Source organism: Rhizophagus irregularis, chromosome 7, assembly GCF_026210795.1.
Source record: "Rhizophagus irregularis chromosome 7, complete sequence".
Lineage (NCBI taxonomy): Eukaryota > Fungi > Glomeromycota > Glomeromycetes > Glomerales > Glomeraceae > Rhizophagus > Rhizophagus irregularis.
In genome coordinates this window covers 4332360-4357907 of record NC_089435.1, presented here as the reverse complement: position 1 = coordinate 4357907, position 25548 = coordinate 4332360, and the positions used below count along the sequence as shown (strand labels likewise).

General features: G+C 27.8%; 4 protein-coding genes across 4 annotated transcripts; 1 reads left to right on the top strand and 3 right to left on the bottom strand.

Moving 5' to 3' along the window:
* Nucleotides 1-355: 355 nt before the first annotated feature.
* Nucleotides 356-2247, bottom strand: OCT59_027685 (uncharacterized protein). Its single transcript, XM_025319596.2, has 6 exons — nucleotides 1559-2247; nucleotides 1431-1471; nucleotides 1318-1359; nucleotides 1191-1242; nucleotides 940-1119; nucleotides 356-854 (listed from the first exon to the last, which is right to left on the bottom strand). Exons 1-6 carry the CDS (start codon nucleotides 2196-2198, stop codon nucleotides 508-510), a joined length of 1302 nt encoding a protein of 433 aa, XP_025173378.2. The 5' UTR covers nucleotides 2199-2247; the 3' UTR covers nucleotides 356-507.
* A 10232-nt stretch (nucleotides 2248-12479) lies between these two features.
* On the bottom strand, nucleotides 12480-14284 carry OCT59_027684 (uncharacterized protein; the record flags this gene model as incomplete). The annotated part of the gene is made up of 5 exons (XM_025319597.2): nucleotides 12480-13139; nucleotides 13261-13758; nucleotides 13827-14084; nucleotides 14160-14207; nucleotides 14282-14284. The coding sequence occupies 5 exons, from the start codon at nucleotides 14282-14284 to the stop codon at nucleotides 12798-12800; spliced, it is 1149 nt and encodes a 382-aa protein (XP_025173379.1). The 3' UTR covers nucleotides 12480-12797.
* A 4823-nt stretch (nucleotides 14285-19107) lies between these two features.
* On the bottom strand, nucleotides 19108-19946 carry OCT59_027683 (uncharacterized protein). The gene is made up of 3 exons (XM_025326998.2): nucleotides 19886-19946; nucleotides 19610-19808; nucleotides 19108-19524 (listed from the first exon to the last, which is right to left on the bottom strand). Exons 1-3 carry the CDS (start codon nucleotides 19917-19919, stop codon nucleotides 19236-19238), a joined length of 522 nt encoding a protein of 173 aa, XP_025173380.1. The 5' UTR covers nucleotides 19920-19946; the 3' UTR covers nucleotides 19108-19235.
* A 3042-nt stretch (nucleotides 19947-22988) lies between these two features.
* On the top strand, nucleotides 22989-24507 carry OCT59_027682 (uncharacterized protein; the record flags this gene model as incomplete). The annotated part of the gene is made up of 3 exons (XM_066137156.1): nucleotides 22989-23018; nucleotides 23184-24277; nucleotides 24323-24507. The coding sequence occupies 2 exons, from the start codon at nucleotides 22989-22991 to the stop codon at nucleotides 24237-24239; spliced, it is 1086 nt and encodes a 361-aa protein (XP_065993572.1). The 3' UTR covers nucleotides 24240-24277; nucleotides 24323-24507.
* Nucleotides 24508-25548: the final 1041 nt, after the last annotated feature.

Below are 25548 nucleotides of genomic sequence, written 5' to 3'. Positions count from 1 at the left end.
GGTTAAAAGAATACCTTCTGAGAACCAAAATTTATAAGAAAATTATATCTATCTCAAGATAAGGGTAATCGTATCTACATTTAGTTTGATGATACCTTTTTGAGCTCAGGGCGTAAAAATCTTCGGTTGTAATACCATGTTTGATAATGCTTGATAAATGGTTATTTAACGTATGAAGTTACAAATTCATCAACATCTGATATAACCAAAAACGTAAAGATAATATTTACAACTTAATTCAATTAGACATTTTGGCATGTTACACGAAAATTATTAACGATTAATCGGAAGAAATCGTAAACCAATCTAAATTCAAACGACATATCAATGATATTTATGTGGTAAAAATTTTTTTTTTTTTACAGGGTAACAGTATATAAATTTGTAATTTATTTATATAATTTATTTATACACAATATATTATATATATATATATATATATAAATGGAAATAAAAAATGTATTTATACATTATTAGAGATCATATTTTAATCGCTTTTTTTTGTAATTATTGTTTGGTTTGTTGATCATTATTGCCATTATCGTTAACCATTGTTAAAACTACTTTTTGTCCTGTTTGATTATCAAGTTTACCGCTAGGAGGATGTACTGCAATTTTCGTTCGTCTATTTCTATTCCATCTGTGTAAGTAGTAAGTTCCTGCAATTAATACCATACTACCGACTACAGATGCGCCAATTATACCGATTAATTTGTAATTACGAGATTTTTTACTATCAATTGGCGATGGAGCTGAATCAGAAATAGCATAATAGCCTGTCCAAACATATTGGTCATTATTACTTATATCAAGTAATAAAACATCATCTTCCTTTGAATTATTATAACCGGACCCTATTAAATTAATTATATTTTATTATTAAATTAAAACTCGCTAAAAAAAAAACATTAATAATAAATATTATTTTACTATATTTACCAAATGTTACAACCAGATATTTATTAATTACATCTGCTCTATGATAGGCTCGACTTGATGGAATAGTTCCATTAATATTCGGAACATACCAGTTAAAATTGGTTAAATCTAATACGTAAGTTGCTTCCTTAGAAGGAACATTATATCCTCCAAAAATTATTAATCTTTGCCCATCTAAAGCTATTAAGATGAAAGATTATTATTAATAAAATCTAATTTACATATTCATATTTTAAGAAAAAAAAACTTACCAAGATTAGAAGAAAAACCAAATCTTCTAGAAGGTATATTTCCTGAAGTTACCTACATATTTAATAACAACAAAAAATTGATGAGTTTTTATAAAAAAAAAAATTTTATATACAGTTAACAACTTACTTGAGTAGCCCAACTATCATTTATCGTATCATACATATAAACCTAAAAAATACAAATAAATTTATGTAAACCTAAATATCATGTTTATTAAAATAAAATACAAAAGAATTTACCTTATCTAATCCTATACCCAAATTTTGACCATTGCTACCACCTAAATAAGAATAATGAATGAGATAGTGTAAATAATTTTATATTAAACGATCCTCGCGAAACGATTCTTGATCATCAACGAACTTACCCATATAAATAATTTTATGGTTAGGTAATAAAGTGGCTCCATATTCATTTCTTGGAATTGGTGCATTAATCAAACTTCCAGTACTCCAAGTAAGATCTATCATATCTAAAATAAGCATATCGTTTACATAATATCTCGTTATCATTTCCGTTCCACCCCATAAATACATCTTTCCATTATCTGCAATGCCTGTCAAAAATGCCTTTCTATTAACTTCACTTCCATCATTTCCTTCTAAGGTTGGAATCATCCATGATTTTTTCGGGTTAAATGAATAAACCATACTCATTCTCTCGTAATTTGTAATTCCTCCATATAAAAATAATGTATCATTTTGAGCACCACCTACAACGGTTGCAGCACCATGATGTTGAGGAACGAAATTATTGACAGTATTCCATGTTAAAGAATTAGTATTAAATCCGGTGGAAAAATCAAGATAAAAAAATTCTCTTCCAAGAGTTTTAATAGTATCATCAGATGTATATCGACCACCCAAGATATATAACTTATTATCAATATATGTGGTAGTATGAAAATATCGTTGTGATATGGGAAATTTCACTTCACAATTTATCTCAACCAGTAGGAATTGTAATAAAATAAATAACAAAAGATAAATTAAAGAATTTCGCGACATGATTATAACTTTTTTTTCAATATTTAAAAAAAATAAAGAATTTTCTTAACGATAGCACGATAGTTTATAATTTTTTTTATATTCTTTTAAAAGAAAATGAAAAAAAAAATGAAACAATTTAATCAAAAAGATTACTAAATATGATGATATAAAGGAAGCAGTTGATTATCTGAGGCATGATATCAAATATTTGGGTACACATGAACACAAAAACTGCATATACTTAAACCGATTTTTTAAATTGTTTGTTAATGGAAAAGTCTACTAAAAATATCTATTGTAACAATGAGAACGAGATTAATCTTGACATCATTATTTGCAAATCATTCAAAGAATCGTAAATTTCACTAATCGTGAAGATCGTTACCATAATTTAGCGGCGATCATAATATTGTTCTAGACTTTATTAAGAATAGGCATTAGCATAAATAATGTTCGCTTCTTAGAATTTAGGCGTAATTGCATTTTGATTTGATTATTGAATAATATATGTCACCCAATGTTATGTATTGTAGAATAATTAATTATTAATCGTCGTGATCACAATAATAAATGGTCGAAAAAATATAATATATAAAGTAATAGGAAGATAATAACTAACAAAAAAAGTTTAATACATGACTAATTATATAAACAAAAAAAAAGATAAATGGTGGAAATTTTGTGGTCAACGATTAAAAGATAAATAATAAATGTATAAAATTTACGTAGTACAGTACAATGTTACAATGAAAGATTAATAATATTCATTATATATATCATTACTAACCTTTTTAATGTAAATTACACACTAAAATAATAAACCTTATTTCTTTATCGCCTTCAAATTAGGCTTGATAGTCAGTTTGTCACATGCATCAATACATGATTCGTTATATGTCACAAGCTAAAGTTTAAATGTATCAATTTGAATGAAAAAATCTTTGTTAAATAACAACATTGCAAAATAATGCACAAATTATAATGGATTTTTTTTTAGGAAAATTATTTTTTTTTTCTTTAATAAGAACGTATTAGTCCTTTAGCGTGGGAACTGGGAATCACTGGTACTTGTTATTGTTCCACCACATGTTTGTTGCATCTGTTAAATGTGGTGCGAATAGTAAATACATAATTCGTATTTGGAGGATTTTCACCTAATCAAACAGGCTGAATAACTAGATAGCTGCGAAAATATGATGAGTATGTTTATGGAATGATTTGAAACAAACGGTATAAATGATATTCTTGTTATAGATACTGCACCAATTACTTCAAAATGTCGTTCTGTTTTTGTATTCTCATTCGAATGTTTTAATTTCTAATTGGAATAAATATAATCAAAAAAGAAATATTCATTGAAAATAATATGTATATTTGGATGAAATAAATTACCGGATTACCGGATGATTACCGGATGATTACCAGACGATTATTGGATTAATCACAAATATAATCACAATAGTTAAAAAGTTTAAATGTATATTTGTTTTTATTAACTAGTTCATCAAAAAATTACGATAATCTATAATTTGGACAATATTTTAACCGAATTTTCAAAGGAAGAAATGTTATAGTACGATGTTTCATTATTTTAAGTCCGTTATATCCAGGTAGGACGGAGTGTTTGAAATTCAATGTGCGCACAAATTTTTTAAAACTCCGCACAAAAATAATCTGGCTTGAATTATTTATAATGTTGCATAGTAATGTTGGCCTTATTTTTCAGCGAAATATCCTTTTGGCGAAATGACTTTCAGTGAAATGTCTGTAACCAAAATGTAAATAATTCATTTTTTGTACTAATATAATTATATGACTGCTTCTTAATGAAAATTTTATTTATTAAATATATTTTCACTTCTAAATTTATTCACTTCACAACTTAGCTTAATCTTAAAAATATTTTTCGAGTAATATTACTGTATATACTCAAAGTTGCATTTAAAAAAATAAAAAGAAGGAACATAAAAACTTCAAAAGTCCAACATTTTAAAAAGCTAAAAAAAAAAAGTATTTTAAACAATTAAATATTTGTGAAATAAAAAAAAATAGAAAAAAGAAACATTAATATCTTTTTTTCATTTTATTTATTATGAATAGAAAAAGCTTTTTTCTGTTTTCCATTATCTTTAAATTTAGATTAATTTAAATTCAACATTTTAAGAGTATTGCTAAATATCACCACCGGTAATTGTCACCTTACCAGAATTAGGGTAGAGTTTTGGGCAGAATTAAAAATGTCGCCCATTAATATTTGCTAATGCTGGTATGGTGAAAATCACCTGCAAGTTAAAGAAATATTAATGTATTATTTTTTTAATATATTTTTTTTTTTTTTTTTTTTAAATGTTGAATCATGTACCATTTTATTAGAATATATTTGGACTACATAATAATCACAAATATTCTATGAATGATACTTCCAGCTCCAGGCCAGTCCAATCAACCATTAGATATTATATTACCAATAAAATTAAAATTAAGAATAAAAGTAACCAAAAAGCATAGCAAAATAATATACCATAATCTAAAAGTATAAACAAAAATAAAACATTAAAAGAAAAACAAAAACAAAATTAAAAATAAAAATAAAATTAACAATAATTAATAAATTATATGTCTAAAATTATAAATAAAAATAAATATAAATAAGAAAAGAATAAAAATATTATTTTTGTATCTATTAATCCAATAATTTTTTGCTCATGTATAACGTAATCTTATCAACTTTCTTTTTTATTGGAATCCAATCCTCACATATGTATTTCCTTACAAAGGTATCCATAGATTTCTTTACCAAAGAGACTGATTTTTGTAATCGATCTACTTTTCCCATTTGTAAATCTTTAACTTTATTTGTAAGTTGATTTGAATTGTTCTTTACTTTGAATTCTGAAAGTTGATTTGAATTGTCCTTTGCTTTGGATTCTAAAGTAATTTTATCTGTTCGAGAAATACCTTCTCTTTTTTCCCATAAAATAACTTGTTCACATCTTGGTTTCCATATTAATTCTTTAAATGCAAGAATGAATCGAATTAAAATGTTGGCCATAAGTGTCTGTGCCTCAGCAAGAGATATCTTGAAGTCTTTTTGTAATCTTATTGATAGACAAGTTTCAACTTTTACTTCTAATGCCAAATGTTGGAACTTTTGAAATTTTTCTGACTTTGCTGTAATTCCTAATATGTTTTGTAATACTTTTCTAATAAAATCTTCACCTTGGCATCTAATTTGATTTTTTTAATATATTTCTATTCTGAATTTCTAAAAAAAAGTATATTTTTTAAACAATTAAATATACTGTATGTGAATAAAATAAAAGAAAAAAAAAGTAAAAAAAAGTAAATTTATTTTTAAAATAAGAATATTTTTAAAAAATATAAAATTATTTGTTTATTAATTTTTAAAAAAGCAAGCTTGTAAAAATAGTTTAAAAGATAATTTTTAAGTAAAAAAAATTATAAAAATAAACTATAAAATGTTGTAATATTGGCACTCCTTTTTTGTATTTCTTTTATTAGTAATATCTATCAATAAAATATACGAGTTTTTTAATTATAAGCCTGAAACTTGGAATATTTTGACTTTTTTGGAAAAATGTAATATACTATTATTCAAATAAAAGATTGAATCATATATATATTACCACTGGTAAAAAAATGATTTATCCTACACATATCTTACACATATTGGGTACTCAAAATGTAGAAAATCATACACAAATAATACACATATCATACACATATCGGGTACTAATATATATATCATACATATATCAGGTACCTAATAGTAGAGGTGTGCTCCGGTGAAATCCGCTCAATCCCCGATCAAAAAACGGATCATCCGGATTAAGAATGAATGGATTGCGGATAATCCGGATGGATCCGTTGGATAACATCGGATTGATCAGATATTACACGGATGACCAGATTGACCGGATTGATCAGATAATCTGGTCAAATTCATAACTTTTTTTTTTTTTTTTAACATAAATGTTTTTTTTTAAAAAAAAACACCTTTTTTTCTTTAGGACGGACTTGGACTTGGACTTCGAATGACTTGGACGGCTTGAATTTCGAAAAGTAAGTGTAAATTTCTTTTTCTTTTGTCTTCGGAACGTCACTAAACGTTCCTTTACTTCATTTCTTTAGGGGACGCCTGCCTGGAACTCAATTTCGGCTTGGGCTATAAAGGTAAGTTGGGGAGGGTAATTTTGATTTTTTGTTTGTCTTTGGGAACGTCATTAACGTTCCTTTTACTTTTTTTCTTTAGGAGACGCCCTCCCGGATTTGGATTTCATAAAGGTAAATTGGGGGTGGGTATTTTTGGGGTTTTTTTTGTCTTTGGGAACGTCATTAACGTTCCTTTTGCTTTTTTTCTTTAGGTGATGCCCTTCCTAGACCTGGATTTCAGTTTAGGCTATTAAAGTAAGTTGGGGAAATTAATTTTTGTTTTTTTTTTGTCTTTAGGAACGTCATTAACGTTCCTTTTGCTTCTTTTCTTTAGGTGACGTCCTTCCTAACCTGGATTTCGGCTTGGGCTATTAAAGTAAGTTGGGGAGGTTATTTTTGAGTTTTTTTTTGTCTTTGGGAACGTAATTAACGTTCCTTTTGCTTCTTTTCTTTAGGTGACGCCCTTCCTGGATCTGGATTTCGGCTTGGGCTATTAAAGTAAGTTGAGGGAGGGTATTTTGCTTATTTTTTTTTAGGAACGTCATTAACGTTCCTTTTGCTTCTTTTCTTTAGGTGACGCCCTTCCTAAACCTGGATTTCGGCTTGGGCTATTAAAGTAAGTTGGGGAGGGTGTTTTATCTTTTTTTTTTGTCTTTAGGAACGTCATTAACATTCCTTTTGCTTCTTTCCTTTAGGTGACGCCCTTCCTAACCTGGATTTCGGCTTGGGCTATTAAAGTAAGTTGGGGAGGTTATTTTTGAGTTTTTTTTGTCTTTGGGAACGTAATTAACGTTCCTTTTGCTTCTTTTCTTTAGGTGACGCCCTTCCTGGACCTTGATTTCGGCTTGGGCTATTAAAGTAAGTTGGGGAAGTTAATTTTTGTTTTTTTTTATCTTTAGGAACGTCATTAATGTTCCTTTTGCTTCTTTTCTTTAGGTGACGCCATTCCTAACCTGGATTTCAGCTTGGGCTATTAAAGTAAGTTGGGGAGGTTATTTTTGGGGTTTTTTTTGTCTTTGGGAACGTAATTAACGTTCCTTTTGCTTCTTTTCTTTAGGTGACGCCCTTCCTGGATCTGGATTTCGGCTTGGGCTATTAAAGTAAGTTGGATGAGGGTGTTTTGCTTATTTTTTTTTAGGAACGTCATTAATGTTCCTTTTGCTTCTTTTCTTTAGGTGACGCCCTTCCTAACCTGGATTTCGGCAGCATATTAAAGTAAGTTGGGGAGGTTATTTTTGGGTTTTTTTTGTCTTTAGAAACGTAACTAACGTTCCTTTTGCTTCTTTTCTTTAGGTGACGCCATTCCTAACCTGTATTTCGGCTTGGGCTATTAAAGTAAATTGGGGAGGGTGTTTTATCTTTTTTTTTTGTCTTTAGGAACGTCATTAACGTTCCTTTTGCTTCTTTTCTTTAGGAGACGTCCTCCCGGATTTGGATTTCATAAAGGTAAGTTGGGGAGGTTATTTTTGAGTTTTTTTTGTCTTTGGGAACGTAATTAACGTTTCTTTTGCTTCTTTTCTTTAGGTGACGCCCTTCCTGGACCTGGATTTTGGCTTGGGTTATTAAAGTAAGTTGGGAGGGTATTTTATCTTTTTTTTTTGTCTTTAAGAACGTCATTAACGTTCCTTTTGCTTCTTTTCTTTAGGAGACGCCCTCCCAGATTTGGATTTCATAAAGGTAAGTTGGGGAGGTTATTTTTGAGTTTTTTTTGTCTTTGGGAACGTAATTAACGTTCCTTTTGCTTCTTTTCTTTAGGTGACGCCCTTCCTGGACCTGGATTTCAGCTTGGGCTATTAAAGTAAGTTGGGGAAGGGTTTTTTTATCTTTTTTTTTTGTCTTTAGGAACGTAACTAACGTTCCTTTTGCTTCTTTCTTTTGGAGGACGCCTCTTGGACCTGGATTTTGGCATGGGTTATAAAGGTAAGTTGGGGGAAAGGTATTTTTGTTTTTTTGTTTTTAGGAACGTAATTAACGTTCCTTTTGCTTCTTTTTTTTAGGGAGACACCTTCTTGGACCTCTAAATCTTAAACTTTTTATAAATATTGTGTCAACTAATTTGTTAAAAATCATTTGTAATAACGTAAAAATAAATACTATGTTTATTATTATAAAAATTCTAATTGTTAATTAATATTAATAAAAAGTATTAAGTAGAAAAAACTGAATTCGGATTCACCGGATTCACCGGATTGACCGGATTATTCAGATATCCGGTCAACCATCCGGTCAAATTGGTGAGCAAGTATTGACTGGATATCTGATGATCCATCCAGTCAATCCGATGAATCATCCGGATCAATCCGAATCCGGTCAAATTTCAGATGGATGACCGGATATCCGGATTGACTTTACCTGATAGGTATACTATATATATAAGTACCCGATATGTGTATGATATATGTATTATTTGTGTATGATTTTCTACATTTTGAGTACCTAATATATGTAAGATATGTGTAGGATATGTGTAGGATAGACCATTTTTTTACCAGTGTACATTCCTTAAAATTATTTCTGATATTCAAAAAAGTCTAAAATATAAATGAGCAAAGAACTTACTTGAATAGTACAGATAAGCAAGTTTATTTTTTTTATTTTTGTTAAAAATATAGATACAGTCAAACCTTGATATAGCGAACCCTTAATATAATGAATTTTTCAGACAACTATAATAAATTTCCCCTTGCTATAATGAATTAACCAATCAAATCTCTTAAAATCTTCACTATAGCCCTATAGCGAAGTTGAGGTCTGGAACCTAGGGTTTGTTATAACAAGGGTTGACTGTAAGTATTTTGGTAGTATTACAGTCACACCTCCATAAGTGCACCCTTTATAAGTGCATTCCCTCCCTATATACACGCCATGGTTTGGTCCCAAGCTAAGGATTTAAAGCTAAGTGCACACTTTTATGTTCTACATGTGCATGTAATTCTGAATTTCAGGTATATCAGAACACTCTTCATAAATGCATTCACATGACAATTATATAATATTGACCAATCATTGATAGTTGTTTGGTTTTTTAAAATAGATAAATTTGACAAGTTACATTTTTTTAAATAAAAAATATTTTTCAATCTTTTTAATTTTATTATATTATTTTACATCACAGATCATTTTTGTATGTACAATTCTTTCATTAAAATGAAAATATAAAATAAAAGTGAATTTAAATAAATATTCTCTCCAATTACTAATATTGATTTTTCCATTGGCTGTTTTTTAAGTGCACACCTTCCCTAACTGCATGTACATGGCCAGGCCTCAGGTGCGTGCACTTATGGAGATGCGACTGGTGTATGAAAACTTTGAATTATATATATGTTTATCAAGTTTTTGGAATAAATTACAAAGCAGTATTAGAATATAAAACTATATTTTTGGAAATTTCTTAAATTTGAGATTTTGAAATTTTTAAAAGTAAATTAATACCAAAATTATTTATTAGGACCTTAATTATAAACTTGCTTAAAATCAAAAAGAAAAATTAAATCAGTTAGTGGACTGTTAGTTTATATTTACTAAGTTATGACAAATAACTCAATAATTGGAATTAATAGTAGATCTTTTAATATTAATAGTAAGTTAAAGGTACAAATGCACAATTTTTTTTTTTTTAGCAATAAGATCATACCAATTCAATTTTTCATTTACCCCTCCTCCTGTTTTTGGATTTTTTATGTAAAAAATACATGTAATTTAGGCCAGAATTAAACAAATCTTTAAGTTTTGACTGGAATTATCATCTAAAATTTTTGCTTACTTTTTTGGTCAAAATTTTGGCCAAAATTAATGGTAATTCTGGCCATATATTTTATTTTATATATTATTTTTTATTCCTTTCTTCCTCCCCTAAATTGGGACTCTCTATATTATATTAAATAAAGAATTGGCTTGAAGTAGCCTAAATTATATTTCTTTATATATAGGAAATAATATTAATTAACTAAAATTAATTTATAATTTTTCTTATTAAAAAAAATTAACTAAAAAAAAAATCAATAAGTTATACTGAAAGTTTAAAAGAAAAAGATTATTATTAGATCTAGACTATATAAAGAAATCTAAGATAGTAAATAATTTAATGTTTTTTTTTTATTATTTTATATATGATCATATTTTGATTTCTGTTTCAGAATTTATTAAGAAACAAAAATCAAGATCAAAATAATTATATAGAAAGCGAACTGATAAATGTAATACTATCATTTCATCAATAAAAACTTTAAATGTACTAGATTTAAAATATATTACTTCATATAATAAAATTACTTAAAGTGTATCTAGTGCTTTTTATAAGCCATATTAAATCATTTAAGCTTTGCTTAAAAAAGTCTTATTAAGCTTTATTAATTAATTAATTAATTATAATCTTAGCTAATAGAATTTGTTAAAGACTTGTAAAAGCCTGTCCTTTTGGATAAAACTAAAATAGTTCATAAAAAGTACTAAACATATTTTAATGATTCCTATTAAATACTATTTTTACTTTATATAATATATCATATTCAATTATCTAATTAATTCAATAAGCTTCAATTTTTATATTGCAAAAATCTATTATAACAAAAACTATGTATAAATATTCACTATACCTTATTTGTATATTTAATGCAATAATAAATTACATCAAAAAATCTGTTAAAGAGGCATTTATATAGAAATAAAAAATCTATTACAAGCAAAAAACTGATTTATTTGGCAAAAAATTATTGTTAAGAAGTTGAATGCATTATTTGAAATAAAATATATAAAAATCAAGTCAAAAATCATTTTAAAAACAGATATCAATAGTTACAACTAAAAAGAAAAAGCAAAGTTTAACTAAGACTTAAAAATATATATATAAGGATCAGGTGATAAAAAAAATTTTTACTATAGGCTGTATGTATTTTTTCAGAACTGGAGTTATAATAATGTCGGCCAGTTAAATAATGTCGGCCAGTTACTATAATAGAAAATAAAATTCTGACTGGCATTATTTGATAATTGCCATGGTTCATGTCCGGTTTCTTTTTATATTTTTTTGTTTAAATTGGAACGAATCCTATCTGTCAAAATACTTGAAATTTGGCATGCCAACGCGTTTTTTGTATTAATATGTAATCATAGATAGTCAACTCTTGATATAATAAACTTACTTTATAATGAATTTTTCTCAATATGTAATCATTATAATAAATCATCCAATTAAATTCCTTTAATTCTTTATATCTGAAGATTTAGTTATTGCATTTAAAAATTATCTGTTGTCTGAATTTAGAGCAGTAGTTTATTTAGTTTCAGATCACATTTCTAGTTTGGTATTAATTCAAATAAACTTTTACTTAATAAAGTTCTGTATTTTTAGGGAATGGATTATTATTGGAAAACTTGGAATATAGAAAGATTAGATGATGAAATTGCTTTAAAATACTCATAATAATTAAACTGATGCTATTGAATTGTTATGAAAAATTAAAACAACATAGTAACAAGTACAGATACGGTGATAATTTTTTCGCGAGTAAAATATCCTTTCTAGGACGAAGCAAACTTAAATTTAACTCATTCTAACAATGAAAAAGGTTAGTAGGCAGCCGTTATGTTCATTATTTTTATAGCATTATGCAACAAAAGGCTACCTAAACTCGTATGATCCCGTGAACGACATATGGCCGATGCTTAAAAAGAAGTTCTTTAGACACTTGCCAGAGCGTTTCAACCTTGTTATATTCCTTCTGTGTATGCCACGCTAGCGAGCCCTTTACCGGATCTTATTAATAATTAGCCTTATATATATATATATCTAAGTGATAATAAATCCTAACTACATGAGCTCAGACTTTAACATTCAATATCAATTTTTTTTGGTACTTGGAGGCTAATGTCACATCAGTTTAGAATTGTTGAACGTTATTCTGTACTTTTTGTAAAACTTGGACGTGATTGGCCATATTACGCATTATTCTTTATATCAAGGAATTCGATATATCGAAAACAAATTTATCATAAATTATAGTAATCAGTCCAGTTCCAATTTCGTTTATGGTCTGGATAGGGTATATCGAATTTTACATTTTTTATTCTTGAGAATTTGCAATAGTTAGAGTTATAGATTTCCATATATGAACAAAGAAAACTGACAATAAAATTATGTATTATTTTATTCAACCGAAACGAATTCTTAATGAAATAAAAATGAAAAAGGAATAAACTAAATGATGATAAAATAATGAATCAGGATACAATAAAAATTAATAAATCAAGGATCAAAAATAAATAAAACGTGTGTGATTGATACACATGGTACAATAGCATAAAATAAACCCGTGATATTTCTTTAAGACTTTAAAAATATGATTTTTTAAACGAGAAGGAAATTCATTTGTCTTTAAAATCTTTTTTTTTTTAAAACTAAGAAACTGAAGCGCTTCTCTCGTAAAAGATCGTTGATAACTTTTAACTTGTTAAGCCTAAGTAGGTGCCAGTTTGACGACAAGAATCATAATAAAGACATTTTATACACACACCCCGTGTGTGGGGCTTTTTGCCTTCCGCTTTTTTTAAAGGTGCGTATTCCAATATTTTGTTCTCCGGATTCTCGCATTTTTTGCACTTTTGCGTGTAAAAATCACCCCGGTTTAGACTCTCCCCTGGAATTTCATCCATGAACTTTTGGAGTGATATCCAAGTAAAAGCGCTTGGCCAAGATACATCACATCCACAACAATTCCAATCGCCATACACTCTGTAATGATTGTTCCATCCTAAATGGCAGATAATCTCAATGGCAGGGATTTCCTAAGTATAATATGAGAAATTTAGTTATTTCGATAAATTATGGTATTACGCTTCCACAATTCTCCCACATGTACGATCTCATACGGGTATAACACTGGTATAACTTAGGAATGCAACCTACATTTTTATTTTTTGGCTGCTGTGTATATAAACGGAAACTTGAGACTTGACTCCATTGATTACATTCCTTACAGAGTTGCCTGAAATTTTTTTCACTTGATTGATACTTTTCGAGTTCTTCAAGAGTATATTTTTTTAGCCATTCATTTTGACATTTACATTCCCATTGACATTCCCATTCGTTCCGGCATTTTGATTCATGATTACACTTCCATTCATTTAGTTTTGTCCATTTATTTTGACAGTGTCGTTCGTGATTAGAAAGATAATATCTGCATCGACAGTTACACATCTTTTTCCTACATTGTTCTACTTTATGACATCGGCGATTGTGTGGACATTTCCATTTATTTTGATATTGCCATTTGTCTTGACATTCCGATTTATTTCTACATTGAGGTTTGTGTCCGCATTTCCAGTTTCGACATATCCAATGTCCATATACCAAATATTTACTGTAAACAGTTGAGTTTACTAGTTGACGGACGATTTGAATAACCTATGAAATAGATGTTAATTGAAAGAAATTTCGAAAATGCAAAATATTCTGTAATAAATATTATATACATTTGATTCTTTTGACATTTGCTGTTGTTCGTACAATTGAATACTTGAAAACTGACACTTGGAGTTGCACATCCAACACTTTCTCTTGAAAGAATGAAACTCCGTTTTATCTAAATACACCTTGAATGATTTCTGGGTATACAAACTTTCCCATTCATTCGAACATTGACGTGATTGACATGACCAAATGCCATACACCCTGTATTTCTTGTTATCGTCTTGATTTAGCTTCCTTAAGCGTTGTAAGGTTTCGTCAATCTAAAAGTAGATGAAAATTTAAAAATTTTTGTTTAATTTTGAAAATCCAAAAAATTTTCTTTATATTTGACTGACATTCTGTTCATTTATGTCACGTATCACGATAGGAGGTGGCAAGGAATCCTATTAAATAATTAAGATAATATCAGTTAACATAATTGCTAGATTTTCTACAATACATAACAAATTGAACATACCATCTCAAATAACCAAATATTTTAGTAAATGTTATTTGTAAATTGACAATGAAAAGTCACTTTATTTATTCCAATATCAAATTTACATCGTATTATGGGAAAAATTTTGTATCTGACGAAATGTTTTTGTGTGAGAAATAAATAAGGATTTAAAGAATTTTGATCACACTGGTTACACAGTTGATTATCGCAACATTTTATTCCAAATATGGAAATATATAAAAAGTATAACAATAATGCGCACGATTAACAATGATGTAGAGATAAAATAAAGAACCTTCTTTTGATGGATTTATTCAAGTAATTGAATCTACATCAAAAATCCTTAAAGAGCGAAGGAAGCATAAAATATCGAATGGTTAAGAAAAATTTTTGACCTTTACATGGAAAGATTATAATAGCAAATACATATATGTAGTAATTTACAATTGTGAAATTTTATTAATAAAAAGGAACGAAAGAAATTTTTTATTTTTTTTATTTTTCATTATTTTTTAGAAATGATCGAAATCATAAATCTATGACCGTGACATTTTATTCTGTGGTAATAATATTATAATGTGTTAAGCAGCAAATATGAAACGGATTGGAATATTATGAAAAAATATTGCTCGTTTTTTACCTCATCAGACTTTTGTAATGATCAAAAAGCTGTATGTCAGAATAGATTAAAGAACAACAAGAATAATTCTTTACAGATGATATTTATGCAATAATAATATACATAAACTTACAGATTAGTTACCATAGTTCTTTAACTATTTTTATAAACTTTCCATTTCTTCATCATGTTCTCAGATGATAACTAACGAATACTTGCTTATTTAATTTATTTAATTCTTTTGTAAAAATCCATTCATTATAGAATTCCTTAAGTGATATTATTGAAATTTCTGACCACCTATTTCTTATTAACATATTGAAACGGGATATCACTTAAAGATTATTTTTTCCCTCTCTTTTGGAGCATCTAAAAACAAATGGGAAAAAAACTAAACGTAGCATGAAGTGAATATGCGATAGTCGCTGTGCAACATGTAATAACCAAAGGATGATTCAATGTTCGTTGCAAGAACAGGTATTTTTCATCATTAAAAAATAGAACAATAATTCCATCATCTTGGTAGATTAAAAGATTACAGTCAGTTCCTTTTTGTTTGCGCATCTTTTGAGAACGTTAATAATTGTAATCTGACCTAACTATCATGAATTTAGTCCAGTGAAGGTCCTGACTCTGAAGCTAGCAATATTTGCATTAGTTTTTAGAGACTTCTACTATTTTCCAAGGAATGTACTCTCTGCAAACAAGATCTATTACAAATATTTTGCAGAAATTTCTGAGGCATTTCAAGATTTCCCACATCTAGCATCAGACACCATTACAAACATTGATGTATTTGATCTCTCCCATTTATCTCGAATAGCTTACAAACATTTCTTAATTTTTTTCCGATTCTGGTGATTCTTGATAATTCCAAAGAAATACACTAATATATTTAAAAGCGGCTAAGGATGCCGTTTAAAATCTAAAGGTACGACATGACTTCAAGCCTTGGCCTTTTATTTGGATAATCTATAAATATAGAAACAAGCTAATTAGCAAAAGAATGTGACTAACGTAATTTCTTATTCGAGAGGTAACATTGAGACACACTTATCAGTGGCTGTAAATGTAAATGATATTATCTTGAGGGCCAGCTGAATAAACCGCTGTAACTACTAGTTGAGGACAGTTTCTCACCTCCGGGTTCACCTTTAATGTTTTGGTAGGAGGCTTCTCAACAGGTAATTTCCTCTTAACATTTCCTTCACTGAGACTTTAACCTTCCAAATCCTTCCAAATATTAGACAATATGATCATAGAGAACGAAAGTTGTATAAATGATATGAAAGGGGATCCTGTGAAGGTTGATGGAGCAACTATGGGATAGTTTGACAATTTCTATTTAAGGCTGGAACGAAAAAATTCTAAATAGCATGGCTGTTAAATTATAGATGTCATCATATGAATTTTTTTTCTGTCATACTGTAGATCTAAAATGTGCATATTTTTAAAGATTATTTTTATTTTTTGCGATACTTTCATGTGTAATACTGTTATCTTTGAGCCTAAACAAAAATATTATTACTCACCTGAAGGCAGTATGGGGAAATGTCGACGAAAATACCGGAAACGAACGTTCTGAACGAGACATTAAAAGGCACATTTTTTGGTTGTAGCTGTGCGTTTATATTGAAAAGATTCAAACTAAAGCCCAAATTTTTTGCTCGGAATTCGATCATATTAAGGTAATCATGTAAAGAACTTTACTAAAGTATAGTTAATTTATTTCTGATATTGTATATCTCGTGAACGTATAACTGACATCAATTTTTATCCTATCTAGATGACTGAAACCGGATCATAAGATTATTGTGCTGTAGATAGTTTGAATAAACGAAAAATTGATGTGATCCGTAGACACTATATTACTTAGTAAAACAAATCTATGTATCACGGTCACGAGCCAAATCATTTTTTTTTTCAATAATTGGATTTTATTATATAGTAGGGAGTAGGGACATCAATGTCTGGTATGTAACCCTTCATATGATCGAGAATTTATTCATGCGTTAACGAAGTAAGAACTAGCCTTTCAACGGATTTACATTTTATTATTCCATTTCGATTATAACAGGATATAAAAGGACATATGAAGCAGAAGATGGAAATAAATCTCGAGTTAATCTAGTCAACTTATCCGTATCGCAGCCATAGCATGGTTTTTTTACTCAACTTTCCCACAAACACTAGGGATACTTGTTGATCTAGATCTCCGTGATGCAATCATACCCTTTTAACGGATGAAGAATTCGATTCTTGGGCTGCTACGAATCGTACAAGAAGGAGTTAAGTTTCAATACTTATCCTTTTGTTGAATAAAACAAAATTGAACAGCAAATAACAAAATTAATAAATTTAAATTACTCTTTGCATCAAATATAATTGAATGTAGGATAATCTACAACAAAATAATGTATATTGACACACTATTCATCGAGAAAATCATCACTGGCGCGTGTTGCTTTGCCAAATCATGGTTTTCGTCAGCAGTGAAATTATTTAGAAGTTCCCAATTCAAATATAAGATTTAATGGATATCTTGCAAATGATCGGGCATTTATCATAGAGCTTATTTGGTGACCGTCATAATACGAAACTGCTATTCTTAATATTTTTGTAAATTTGTCACATATAGATCCGCAGAATTTTTTTGTGATGGGAGTTTAATTATTAGACTTTAGTGTAAGGATTCCACTAAAAGATTTTTTTTTTGATGTGTGAGATATTGTTCATTTTATATTTATTATTTTATTCTAGATCATTCAAATGTTCATTACCAATGATCTTAGATAATTTTCAATCTACTGAAAGGAATGGACAACATCGCTTAAAGTTCCCGAATACAAAATGTGGCCATTAATATCAAATGCGAATTATCAATAAAAATAATTAAGCGAGTGTTCATATTAGTAATTTTCAGAGATCGGTTGTACATTAACAATTTATTAATTCTTTTTGACAATTTATTATTTATAGTCAATTCTTTGTTGTTTTTCAGGAAATGGAAAAAATTCAGAATAATATTTAACATTAATTTTATGGTTAAAGAAATTGTCCACGAAATTTGTGGATATGTTAAGATAATACCAGTAAATATTATTTTATTCAATCATGACGTCGACGATGATGATGATTTATTTTACAAAATATATTTTAATTTATTTTATTAGAATGAAGCGGATAATCGTCTAGTTTCTACACTAATTTAAAAAATTGTATTAAAATAAGTGAATTGAAGATGAAGCATAAAAGTGAAAATCTAATGATTGGAATTTGTTGCAAGTTTGTGTAGCGAATCGAATAATCTTAAGATTTTGAAATTGTGAATTAATAGAATGATTAAGAACGTTTCAAAATACACGAAATACAGATTGGTAATGAAGAAATGGAAATGGTTATCAAATTATACTAACACGACGTAAACTGATATATTTGGGTATTTTTAATCATGATTGTAATTATTCGTCAATTCGATCATCTGATCACAATACTATGTTATCAGTATGGATCGGGCATAAAATAGTCTTTAAATATCTTGTAAGAATAGCTGACGAAGACAATTTCAAGTTTGATATTGTTATATTAAAGAAATAGATGTTGTAAAGCGAAAATGGCTGGTTTTTATCACATAGGATTATGATACAGGATTCCGTTATAATAATGGAATTGGAATAAAAGAACCGTAGAACTGGCTCGATTGGTTGGGAAAGATATATACAAAGCGATTGATTGGTATAAAAATTTAAATCGAGAAGATAAAAGATATAATTGTATTTTTTTTTCGCGGATATATGTAAAATTATGTAATGCATTGCATTCTTTACTGAAGCATGGTACATAGAATAAATTGTACGACGTATATTTATATAATTTAAGGACAATTTTGGAAGTTGTGATTAGATTACATGAATAATGTCTACGCGAGACGATTATGTTAAGTCTTCATGAACTTATGTGGATAACAAAACCGTTATAGATCTGTACCAGGAAATATGGGGCAGAATTAACAAAATGGCTGAAATTGCAGATCTTCTGATGTAATTTTTCAACTGTAAATTTAGAAATCACCAAAACTTTTATTTCACAAAAATTGAGAAAACTATCCAAAAAGAAGAAATATTAAAAGAAAGAGTTGCAAACGCAAAGCGCACAAAACTTCAATTCAGATATTAAATCTTCTTTCGAATTTTCACCGCATTTGTACTGGTACTTATAAATATTTAATATTTTAAGTGAAATATAGAAATATTTCGAGAGAATTTATTCATAAGCGAATATTTAAAAAATTGATAGTTAGTAAATAAATTAAAACTTAATAAATTATCATAAAAAAAAAACTATATAATTGATTTAATTATTTTTCATATAGGAAGAGGCACTATCGATTAAATAACCAGTTCCAGTAATTAATTTTCCAAAGACAAGTTTACGAACGATAGTTTCATAACACCAACTAATTAAAGGTACACTTTGAAAAAGACCTTCAAGAGTCCAACTATCTTCCATTCTGTAAATATAATAATATCCATCTCTTTCTTCACGAAATCTAAGAGTTGTTATAGTAGGTACGACAAAATGAAGAAAAGGGAAAACTCTTGGACATATATGTTGTTTTATATTTATAACAGCAGTAATTCCACTATAAATGTAAAATCAAGAGTTAAAAATCAAAAAAAAAAAATTTTTTTATACGATGAAATGATAATAAAAAAGTTATCACATACTCGAAAACTATATCTTCTTTATTTTGGATTTCAGGTTCATGTTTATTAAAAGTAGCCCAAACACGAAAAACTTTACGAATGTTATGAGATCCATAAACATTTAATAGTGGATGAGATAAAGTTGCATCCTCAGTAAAAAATGTATCTAACACTTTTTTATATACTGCTTCATCATGAGAAAGAAGATCCGCAACAATTTCTAAAAAGATCAATATTAAAAAAATATTTAAATTTCACTATTTAAAATAATAATTAATAATAAATTAATTTTTTTACCTGGTAAAGTTTGATCAGAGAAATTAATATCCATGAATTTTGACGGTTTAAAGAAAAAAAAGACACTTTCTTTTTATGAAATGTTATTTATATATATATTTGGGAAGAAAAATTCACATGCACATACTTAAATAATCTTCCCACGGTTATTAAAATCCCATGATTGTCATAAAAGGAGTGTGAATCTTACGTGATTATTGTGATTATTTGATGAGCTACGCCACATAATTTTTTTAGCTACTACTTTTCGATTTAATTACAATGATTAAAAAGTTATCTAGCGTATAAGTAATTAATATTTCTCTTATACGCTCCTTTAATAATATTTATATTTTCGTTATATCGTTATTTCGAAATATGCAACTTTCTTACATTCCTTGTGAAACAACATATTCATTAATAATATTATTATTATAATGTAATACTAATATGCAAATGCTTTTTATCAAATAATAATTTTTTAATCTTTTGGCGGTCATATACTGTATATATGGCATATACTGTATATGTAGAGAGAGAAATAAAACTCAATATATTAAACTTTAAACGCAACAAAATAATGATAAAAAGCAAAAGAAGTGAAAAAAAAATATAAATATATTAATCTTTACGTGACATTTTGGGTGATTTTACATTAAAAACATGTCATACTTTACTAGTGTAGTAGCGTTTCATGATATGCAATTTGTATTTATTGTTGGTGTAAATAATAATACGAAAATCCCATTAATTTCCAAATTTAGAAAATTTGTTACCCAATAAAAATTGGCTTGTAATTGTGATCTTAACTTAACCTCCTTTTTCTTTAAAATATCTGACGCGTTTGTCACCTGGTATAATTCGTCATCTCGCAACCGTATCTCGCCGTCATCTTATCGTCATAAATATATTTCTATGTATAAGATATTTTTTTTCTTATTATGATACCTTCTTTTTTGCGTTTCTAAAAAACATGGCAATGATCAATTATAAAAGTTAAAACTATTAATGAAAGTCCCTACTTAAAATGCGAATATACATGAAAATAAGCCGATCATGTTCCAATTCTAAAGTAAAATTTTACTATTCCAATTACAAGGATATAACTGATTTATCCCCTGTTATTCACACAATTATCAAATTCTCATCAGAATGAGGTATAAAATATAAATATAGTATATTTTATTGTTGTATCTTATTTTTTTCGTTTGATTTTTTTTATTCTTTACATCTAAAAAATTTTTAAAGAATGAGTAAAAAGCTTCAACTACACTTGAAAGATATATTGACATTACAGAATAAATTGAAAGAAAAATTTTCTCATTTGGAAAATGCAAATCTTACTGAACTCTAGCTGATTCAAGTAATACTCTTCGAACTGGCCAACTTGCTATATTCATTAGGCCAGAATACTTTTGTCGGAACATCAGAAACCCACATGGTAGATTTAGAATAGGGATGTTAAGTAGTTCGTACAATTTTTGAAATTATTAAATACAGATGAGTCGAATTATTTTACTCCAATAAGTAAATTTACCTAAAAAATTGATGCCAATAAGTTTAATTCAATAAAGTAAAAAATGATCTCCAAAATGGTGCAATTGCTTCGAATTACTTTAGAACCGAAGTTTCGAACCCGGTTCCTAATAACTAAAACTATTGATTTCTCATTATAGACAAGTTAAATTGTTTAGCTTCATTAATTAAACTTGGCTAAAAGGTTATTATAAACGAAATTTACTAATATTATAATAAGAAAAAATGATACTCAAAGTAATTTATTGTTTCTACTTTCTAATGAAGATTTTCCGCTGCTATAAAAGAAAATGGCCAAATTAGACCTATTGGATTCTTCTTGTTGATGGTTTCAAAGCTATCTATTATAGTATAATCATTATAAGAACAATCTCATAAGTAAATTAAGACGTTAACCAGCAGTTAGGAAATCAACTTGTTAAAATTAATTGGTCGTAATTCTGGCCAGATTTATAAAATGTGGCTCAGACATACGTAATTGCGGTCACGTGCTCCCAAACTTCATACCGTATTCTTTTAAACAGTTAAAAAAAGAAATATAATTTTATCGACAACTAGTAAAAAAATCTGTACAATTTGTAGCCAAAAAAAAAATATTTTAATATTAACTGGTTAGTTAACTGGTTGAGCACTTGGTTAACCGGTTTTTAGCCGGTTAAGATAAATCTATTTTCGTTAAAAAAAAAAAAATTTTCGACTTATTATTATTAAAAAGTATATTAAGGAAGGATATCGGATGTCCTGGAAAAATCCGTACATGCGTACATGCTTGGAACACGTCTAGAAAATGTTCTGAAATGTATTCTAGATAAATCTGGAAACTTATTTATTGAATTTTAAAACTTTCAGGTCTAGTATAAAATAGTATAAAAGTATTTACATGTCAGTGAAAGGATTGTTAAATGTTTTTAATCTTATCACCTGATAAAACAAACTAGTTGAGTATAGTAAGTACTTCCGTCGGGTAATCCGGATTAATATCCATTTAGTATGAATCCGTATTTTTATTTTGCTAAATTAAGACTAATTTTCACTTAAAAGAAAAAAAAAATTAAAAATTCATTTTTTTTAGCCACAATATACGTGATATTATTTTATTTAATAAATTAATTCCCTAATTCAATATATTTCTTTCATTTCTATTTTTATTTATTTATATAATACAAGATTCGCACAATACGTAGTACATATGTAATTCTCGGTTTTGGATTGTTCTAATAAAGCATTTTTATATTAATAAGCTTTATTTATTATTTTTTTTGATTATATTTGATAAAACCTTCTTTTAGGCAGGTCAGGAATTATCGGTTTAAACCAGGTATGGTGATCACCTTATAATTGAATTAAAAATTCCCCTTAATAGGAGAATTTTTAATTCAAACATAATTTTAGTACGACAAATAAGTTAAGAGTCAAATGAGTCAAATCACGAGGACTAATACTATAAAAATGCAGGTCGAAAAAAAAAAATTCCCATCATTCCATCAAAATAATCATATAACACTCCCTAAATTAAAAAGATAAAAAGAGTGAATTTATCATTAAAAAAAAAATAATAAATATATAAAATAATATAAAATAAATAATAATGAATTCTAAGATTGAAAAATGTTGTGTTGTAAGTAATTCTTTTGAATATATAAACGTGTCGAAAATTATAATAGTCAACTCTCTCTAAGTGCACGTTCATTATGGTCCCAAGGGGAGTGCACTTAGAAAGAGTTGACCGTAATATTTGTTACCTTTAATAACTTTTTTTTTTTCAAAATTATTTTTCTTATAGAAAGATCAAACTAAAACCGGAAAACAAACAAGAGACGAACAACAAGCGATCGAATCGGTAAAAGATTATTACAGTAATGTTCTTAAAACCAACAAAGATTTAAAAACTAGCGCATGTTGCGCAAAAGATTCCATCCCAGAGAACGTAAAGGCAATTATGAAAGATATTCATCCTGAAGTTCTTTCCAAATTTTATGGTTGTGGTTCTCCTGTCCCTCCCGCGTTAAAAGGAAAGACAGTTTTAGATTTAGGATCAGGTTCTGGTCGAGATTGTTTCATTTTATCCAAGTTGGTTGGTCCAGAGGGTAAAGTAATCGGAATTGATATGACTGATGAACAACTTGAAGTTGCTAATAATCATATCTCTTACCATATGGATCGATTCGGATACGATAAACCTAATGTGATTTTCAAAAAAGGATATATTGAAGACCTTCAAGCAGCCGGTATTGAAAGCGAATCAATAGATGTTGTAATTTCAAACTGTGTTCTTAACCTTTCTACTAATAAGAAGAAAGCATTTTCGGAAATCTTTCGAGTTCTCAAGACAGGAGGTGAACTATATTTCTCTGATGTTTTTTCAGGAAGTAGAATTCCAGAAGCTCTTGTAAAAGATCCAGTTCTATTTGGAGAATGCCTAAGCGGGGCGCTTTATATTGAGGATTTTCGACGTTTACTTACAAGCTTAGGTTATCCTGAATATCGAATTTTATCAAAACAAAAGATCGACTTGAATGATTCGGAAGTCAAACAAAAAGTGGGAATGATCGATTTTTATTCTATCACAGTTCGTACTTTTAAATTACCTTTCGAGGATCGTTGTGAAAATTATGGACAAGTAGCAACCTATAAAGGAACTATTGAAGAAGCTCCAGTTTCTTTCGTATTGGATGATCATCATGTGTTTAAAGTCGATGAATCTATTCCAGTTTGTGGCAATACATCCATGATATTACAGAAAACTCGATATGCGGAACACTTTGATGTTATTGGAGATACAACCTTACATTATGGGCTTTTTGATTGTTCATCTAAATCGGATAGTAACTGTTGTTAATATATACAGTATATAACACGTAACTTGTTAATAATCAGGTTGTATAAACAAGGTATAACACGTAACTTATTATTAATAATCAGGTTGTATAACAATACTGTATATATATCACGTAACTAAATTGATTATCTCTCTTCTGATATTTATTATAATTTCTTTTTTTATTTAAAATTTGACCTATTTCTTATTTCAAGAATTTTCTGTATACAAAAAATTATTATTAAATAAAATAATATTATAATATTTTATTGTTTACGACAATTATTACAATTATTATTGTGTCAAAATGCCAAGTAAAAACCACTCGGTTTAAAAGAGCTAGATCCGACTTTATCGATGTTGTGAAACCATTTAATTACAAATTACAAAAATTTTTGATCCATCAGAAATAACTGATAAAAAAAAGTATGCCTTCCATAATGAATAGTTAGCAAATTCTGGAAATAATTTAAAGAATTGTGTGCAACGTGAGATAAGAGATTTTGAATAAATTTAACAAAGAATAATCTGTAAGGATTATCTAGAATTTTCATCATAGAATTTCCATTACAAAAAAAAAAAATTTTTTTTTGCTACATATTAATTTACGTACAAACAGAACAACAAATTGTTTCAAGTTAAATTTAAATAATGATGATTAGAAACTATTTGTTAAACGTTGTATAACAATACACTGACTGTGTCACAATATTCAAAATAAAGAATATTGTTTTGTTAACAATAATTAATCAGTAAATAATATTACATGAATAAAATTAAATTGGTCGAACTTCATTAAAAATCATTAAATAAGTTGAATGAAGAAAAAAAATTGCGTATTTGTTTTGAAATATTTGCGAATAATATGAATAAACCAATCACTTTATAAGTTTATCGGACTTTTTTTAAAAAAAAAATACTGCGAAATATATTAGTGTATTAATAATAGATCATCATAGAAATAAATACATTCTTGATGAAGATGTTAATATTAATAATTGTAGCATTATTCTTAATCAGCATCATAGTCGAATAATTTATCAATAATGATGGTGCTTTAATTCTTTTCTAATATAAATTCTGCAAAATTAATATCCAATTACTATTTTGTTTATTTTTTGCGTACATCATTTAAAAACGGCAACTCGGGTTTTTAATTTTAATTTTTGTTGTACAAACGTAAATATATCTCGCAGATCACAAATAAACAAATAATCTGATTTTAATTCTTTATTGCGCCATGAACATTTTATATTATTTGTATTCTGGTGAAATATCGGATTAATAAAAAAAAAAAGAAAAAGAACTGATAACGGAATTTTTCATTATA